The 7343-nt window shown below is 41.9% G+C and overlaps 1 protein-coding gene across 2 annotated transcripts in view; it reads right to left on the bottom strand.

The window, feature by feature from the left end:
* Positions 1–3216, bottom strand: part of pde7a (phosphodiesterase 7A) — a 20269-nt gene extending 17053 nt beyond the window's left edge. For both annotated transcript variants that reach the window (XM_046067587.1, XM_046067595.1), the window contains exon 1: positions 2177–3216. In XM_046067587.1, the coding sequence (XP_045923543.1) occupies positions 2177–2314 (138 nt within the window). In that variant the 5' untranslated portion in view covers positions 2315–3216. The remainder of the gene's footprint in view (positions 1–2176) is intronic.
* Between the last annotated feature and the right edge of the window lie 4127 nt (positions 3217–7343).

Below are 7343 nucleotides of genomic sequence, written 5' to 3'. Positions count from 1 at the left end.
GGGTGGGGGGGGGTTGGTAGAGGAGAAAGAGAAAGAAAGAGAGGGAGAGGTTGTGAGTGAGCGGAACAAGATAGCAGGAGAAAGAAAAGAGACTGAGACTCCGGCCATCTGTGAGTCTGGCAGCGAGCCAAACCACTGCCCACAGAGCCCAGGCACATGCCTAACTGCCTCTTTCTGCAATGGTAGTCCAGAACTGCTTCCACAAACAACAGGCCTGTGGAACCACACACAAAAACACAGCAGCCACCAAGGACAAATGCACCCTTATGGTCATAAATAGGGCCCGAAACACAATATTTGTAGAAGTGTAATTGCTCTGTGACAAAGGCTGAGTGACACTGCTGTGTTCGGGAAGAAAAAAATAAATAGACAAATGACTATGTCAGCAGGTCTTTATGTTGAATTACCGAATCCCTCGCTGTCTTTGTTTTTGCACAAAGCAAAAAAGTTTTTGTATAACATGTGTGATTTAACAATGTCTCCGCAAAAATGACATGCAGACCATTATTGTTTTCACTGAAAAGTCACTTAACACTACAAAGTGCACTGCTTGACGAAAATGGCCTCTTTTTTTGACAACAAAAGAGCACGATAACAGCACACCTCACACCTACCGACTGAAAATGAACTCTGACCCACTTGAGGAATGGTGAACCTGACCAGGAGACACAATAGTTTTACACTTGTGTTTGTATGCAGATGATGAGCAATCTAGCATTTTGCGGAGTTGGGTTTTCTCCTGAGGTTTAGGGACTTCTCCAGTGATCCCTCCTTTGGGCTGCCGCCTGAGAAGCAAGGTTCAGCAACCACAAAGGCGCAGGACAGCTTCAGGCCCTTAGATTAGTTTTATAACTAAGGCAGAGCATGATAATGGGGTGGTAGGATAATGGCTGCAGTTATGGCGTGAAAGGATGCTCAGGAAAGACTTGTCCAGCCAGCTTATCAAACATTTCATGACATCAGTATGCAACATTAATAACAAATCAAAAATGAATGAATGAGCAATACTGGGCCTTTGATAGCCAAGAGTATACATTAGTCTTTGAGGGAGATGCCAGCGATGGTGTGGGTATGTTCAAAGTGGACACACATGGGTGGTTATACGGAGCAGCATCTTGCACAAAGCGCTAATGGATGGGCCCATTGAAGGGGACACTCAAAGTCGAAGACAGTGACCCAATGCTTAGTTAATGTGTTGGGAGATGCCATGCAATGCGGGACGCGGGACGTGACCCAAAGAGACAAGAACATACCCTGTTGCTTTTGTGTAAAACTACTGAAGCAATAGGGTGTTTCTCCATTTTAAATAGTGTGACACACTGGGGAAGGAGGTCATTGACTCATGACTTGATGTGCAACTTTTCTCTGAACTGAGGTTGCAGACACACGTGTGTTAATGTTAGTGAAGCAAGTGTACTGGACAAGGGCCTAATGGACAGGCATCATCTTAAACACATGCTTACACAAAGCCGTGAATCAATGCTTGACTAATGCATTAGAGATGCATTGTACTACTGTGCCAGTTTTGTGTGCATCACAGTCAAGCATGACAAACAAAACATGACTCCATAATATGAAGACTGTTGTTGTCTACCTTTTGTCTTCCACCGCAGAGCAGAAATATAGAGGCAGGCTTACCATAGACACATTTTCAAGAATCAAGACTCTGAGAAAGCAGGAAGTTAAAGTATGACTCAATAATTTATGTTCCTTCTGTCAATGTGTCAAGGGATGTCAACATTAACATAGCCAAACAAACAAAAACGGTGTGGTACATTCCTTCTGACAAATGTAGCAAGTCCCAGTGAGTAAACTGGAATACTTTAGGCATCACGCTGCTTAAAGTGTAAGCCAAGAGGGCCTTTATCTGTTAGCAACATGCACAAATGCAAAGTGGTTTTAGGAGATGGCTGGTCTGCCTGTGTTTTAGTGTTAGAGATAAGAAAATGTTGTGTGCATCTGTGCAAGTGAGTGCTCACTGCTCACTGTGTGCGTTAGGGCCTACACATCCAACAACCACCTGCAAGATTCCTGTGGATCATTCATTTATTTGTTTTAAAAGGGTGCTGGTTTTAAGTCCAATGTGATTCCCAGAAACAAACCCATTGTGAATAAATTATTTATTTATTTTTTTAAATAGAGACAAGGATAGATTTTTTTTTTTAAATTTCTTTACCTGTGACAGCTGTCTCGGATCAGGAGCCCCGAAGAGAGAAGAGCTGGAGCTGAAACTAATGGCTCCTCTCCGGCTGAGGACATGCTTGGGAACCGGCCTGTCAAGAGGCAAAACCGGCAGCTGATAACATACTTCCATTGAATAGTCAGAGCTGGATCCGGATCAAAAATATAAAAAAAAAAAATAATAACAAAGACAATGAAAAAGAATGCGATGCGATAGATGACTTGTGAATTAGAAAATCTCCAAAAGCCGAAAAAAATCTTTCAGTAGCCTACTGTGGAAACGATCTGCTATCGAGCTGCAAAGTATTTCTGTTCATTATGAGCGACTTAAAACTTGTCCAGATCGCCTTCATTGATGCTGCGTCTTCTCTACCTCCACCGTTTTACCTCCTTCGGTGTCATTCTGTGTGTGGGGGGGATCATGCTGCTGTTGCATTTGCTCCTTTCCTTCTCATTTTACTCAAATCCGGGCCCACGGACGACGAGACCTTCTGGTCATTCTCTGGTCCTTTGTGAAAACGCTTCCTCATTTTCAAAGCAGGGGGAAAAAACGTCCGCTCATTTGCGTTTAGTTGCGTTTACAGATCCGCATACCACATATCCCGAAATGAAAACAAAAGGCACGACCACTTCCAAAAAATGTCATATCATATTGTATGCAATACCGGCGGATGAGATGAGGCAGCTCCAGGATGTGAGTCCTTGTCAGCCGTGGCCGGGAGGTTTTCTCTCATTCGGACTTACACTGGTGGCGAAATATAATCAACATGTAGGGCTTTTCCGTCTTTTTTCACAAGCTGCATAATGAAGGAGCGGTTGTCTGTTTCACCGCTGGCCGTAAAACACAAAGTCTCTGGCTCAGAGAGGGGAACCCCGACGTTCATCTCATTCACCGCGGTCCCGGTGGGTTTAAAGGAAATGTAATGGCACGTAACGCAAAACTATCAACCAAAAAACGACAAATTAATAACCTAAAGTGTGTTAATTTCCCTATAACTACCTACCTACCGTCCTAAACATTAGCCTACCGTATGATTTTAAAGCACACACCACCTGCCAGAGATGGTGCTGTTGGAGCGAGCAAAAAAAACGCCCTTGTCTAAGATTGACCAATAGCGTCAAGGCAGATATTGTTACCTCAACGCTGATTGGACAAAAGTGCTTACAACGTATGAACCGAGTTAAGTGATTGGCTATGCGGCCAGGGCGATCCCAAGACCTATATGAGCAGTCGTTTGTAGACGGCGTGGACTTTCTCAAGGGTATCCCTCCACAACGGGGCTTGCCCTGCAGCGGTCCACATCATTGCCTGTGATTACCTTCCTCTCATGACTCATACTACTTGGGAGCTCAGACTCACTGGGAGTTCGAAATACAGTCTAGGCAATAAAGCAAAATGCTGGAACTCTGTGAGGCTGAGGCAATTTGCTCCATATGACTGCTTGTGGTGACTCAAGACACATGCGGAGTGTATTGTGAAGTAGAATCCGAGTTACTCATTTTATTGTCTACACACATTATTTTGGGGTTTATCTGTCTGCACCAAATTCCAATAAGATACCGGAGCGCTGATAGTGCCATACACCATGATAAGGTGCAGCTGACCTCACGCTGCGGCTTAGTGAATCAAATAATTCCTCTAGATAAACATGCAGCATTACCAGACCAGAACATTTTCACTGGAGGTTTCTGTGCCATGCCCATGTGCTGGTGGACAATGGATGAACCATGGCAACAGTCAGGCCCAGCGCCAGTGGAGGCATAATCCCCTCCTACCCCATTTCCATGGGTCTGAATGCAGTTCCCCACAATCACACCCCCCACAAAGAGGTCCTGCTCTTTTCCAGGCAACACTGCAAAACACAACAATGACGAATGAGTCCTAGACAGTGGCAGGTTTGGAAAGGGTACTAGAAAAGCCAACTCAAGTAGAGGTATACTGTGATGTGCCTTTGATTTTATTTACAGTACTTGTGTTTGAAACTACTAAAAGAAAACGACAAAAATAGCTGGTTTGACTAACAGTAACAGTTACATATGTTCACCTAAAAGGCATTTCATAATTCATGCCCTACCACACACAAGTCCTCACCAATTCCCCAATACCTGCCAAAACGACTTTTCAGAGAATTAGTTTAGAGCTACAAGAGGATCAGTCAAACATATTTTTCATTCTCAGCAACTTTTGTCTTTGCAAACCTGAGTAAAACACTTAATTATATAAGTTTGGAATGCTCTTTAAAAAGTGAAAAAAAGCCTCCCAATTACTGTACTTTTAATTTACTTATCACCCTGGATGGTAGAACACACTGTGGTTGAGAATACACTCATTTGCTGAAGTGCTACTTTTCTTATCAGGTGTTAGTGTAAATGAATAACATGTCACATCTTGAATCTTGAAGGTATTCGCTGCAAACAGAGCAGAGAACGTCAGCCACACTTGGGTGGTGTTTTTGCATTCACAGTTTACAAACCTGTTGTTGCCAGACAACTCTAAAACTGCTAGATCTGGCGTATGACTACGTCAATGGACCGGCACATCACGTGTGTGTGTGTGTGCGTGTGTGCGTGTGTGTGTGTGCGCGCGAGCGCGCACAAGGCATCTAGGCAGCACATAATTTACACTCCTCTAAGTGAAAGGGATTTAAAAGGCATTTCAGTAAATTCATTCCTTCATAGCCCTTTGTTTTGCCACATTCACACCTACACGCAAACTAACACACACCACGCGCAGATACCCATTTGTAGCATGGCACGGTTTAACTACTCTAGCATCAGCCTCAGGAGCTTTAGTAAGACTGCTGCATAACTGCTGATTCCCCTTGGGGTCACAGCAGGTACAGTATCTGCTTGTGAGGCCCCCAATGCTCCACTCCCCATAAATCTTGCTGAGAGCTCTCTGGAGAAAGACTGCAATCCACCATGGTGTCCCTAATTGATTTACCTGTTAACCCTCTGACAACACTCTGAGCATCACAGGAGTCATTATCTATTGCTTCATTGCCCACACAGAAATTTTATGCCTATTGAGCACTTTGACATACATATACTATGTGTGCATCTGTAAACAAACACACCACCACACATTAACACACACACACACACACACACATGCATGCATGCACACAGACATTCCTGACTCCAAATGTTATCAAATTTATATATGATGTACCTGCACTTCCTCTTTGAATGACTGTCTTAATATAACATTTGCATCACATTAATTGATTACATTTGCACCTGTTTCATGCTAATATTAAAAAAGATGGATATTCTCATCTAGAAAAGAAACAAATGGATTTTTATGCTGGAGTGTACTTTTGTGTTAAACGCCATTACAAGCACCTAAACAGGTATTGTTGTGTGTATGTAGAGCCACCTTGTGGTGAAAAAGAGCCCATACAAGAAGAGTGTGTAGGATCAAAAATGTATGGGAAAATATATATAATGAGGTTAATTACAGTATATCTGAAGTATACTTTAAAGGAGTAGGATTTCAGTTTGGTCTGTAATCAGAAGGTATTAACTGTCTAGTGATATCAGATTTTTATTCTGCCATATATAGACAACTACACTATACAGTACACTGCCGCAAAACTATCAACCAAAAAACGACATCTCTATTGGACATCTACTTGGCCTCTTCCTACCACTAGATAGCACTCTTTTACTGTGTTAAAAGCCAGTATCCTCTACAATCACAACTCCTCAGTACAAACTACAGTAAGATGCGCCTTTGATATGCATTAACATTAAGATTGGTTATTGATTGGCATTGGCATTATTTGTTTCAAAAATAATTTGATGGCTAGAATAATAAAATAAAATAGTAACAGCAACAACAACAGAATATATATCATTCTCAAACATTGATGTAATACTGAAGCACATAAGTTAGCCCTAGTGTGGTGTCCGGCAGCCAGGGGACCTTTGTTACATCTCTCTTTCTCTCTTTTGCCATTAAAATAAAATAAATAAAATATAAATGGTGACAGTAAAGCTTGTTACTTTGGTGAAAATAGATTGGCTCCAGTAATAAGGTGCATGTTTGGTCACAGATAATTTACTGCGTACCAATTTACAGAATGAACCACAAAAACTGTAGGAATTGCTTGCTTGATTCACACTTTCTCTGCATCAAAGAAAACTTGAATGATGACTTTGTGCTGCACCTTTCTCTATCCTCTCCTCTTAGGGTCTCAGCCCACAGGTAAGAAAAACTATTCCAGTGATTAAGCTGCACAAGTAACAATGTCTTAAATATAACTTCCGTTCAACAACCATTCTTGAGAGTAAATGTCAAAGGACTCATAACAATGGCAGCATTCTTCATGTTTACTGCACCCTAAGTGTAACATGCTTAATGCAGGCAGGCTTTTGGTGTGTAAACACCCAGCTGTTGAATGTTGAAATCACCCTGCTTCACTACACTTTGAATTCAGTGTTAAAGATTAGACAATGTGCAATGCACTTCTCATGGTGCAGAGGGTGTGAGGTTTAAGCCAGGCTGAGAGAAGCTCTTGAATGCTGAGAGCATCTTTGTTTCCCATGACCATGAACTGCAGAGGGGCCAGTTACAACAGACTGACATCTCTTACGTCATAGTATGTGAGAGGATGTTACATAAAACTCCATGTGGAAATCTGGCTCTTTCATTTTACTTTCTAATTGTCAGGTGTCTATATGTTAAAAACAGGATATCAGGCATTTCAGAGCTGAGGGTCCACATTACATTATCATGCAAATCCAGTATATGTAACCCTACTTATACTTACACTGGCTTATCCCAGAAACAGCGTGGTAGATTATGGAAAATGCATTTTCACTGTGACTGTATTTTGATTATCTGTAGCTCGTTTAGAATTACAAGATTTCTGTTGACACGTGTGGGTCAGTGTGTTTCATTACAGTGCTTGGATATCTTTAAAAACATTGTGCAACCTTGATCCCTGCTAGACCAATCCTTATTGTGATTATAACGTCATGTACTGCAGATGTTAACGGTCAGTGTGATCAGAATACACTTACATTGGTCCCTTTTGTTGCCTGGGTAACTATGAACACCCAGTATGGAGGTTGAAGCTGTTGTAAAAGAGGATGTCGCAGTAGTGTAAATGTGCATTCAGTATTTTTCAATACATCCTTATTTGTGTTTTTGTACT

This window comes from Micropterus dolomieu, linkage group LG01 (assembly GCF_021292245.1).
Source record: "Micropterus dolomieu isolate WLL.071019.BEF.003 ecotype Adirondacks linkage group LG01, ASM2129224v1, whole genome shotgun sequence".
Taxonomy (NCBI): domain Eukaryota; kingdom Metazoa; phylum Chordata; class Actinopteri; order Centrarchiformes; family Centrarchidae; genus Micropterus; species Micropterus dolomieu.
Note: the sequence above shows the minus strand (reverse complement) of the source record. Positions and strands in the feature narration are given on the sequence as shown.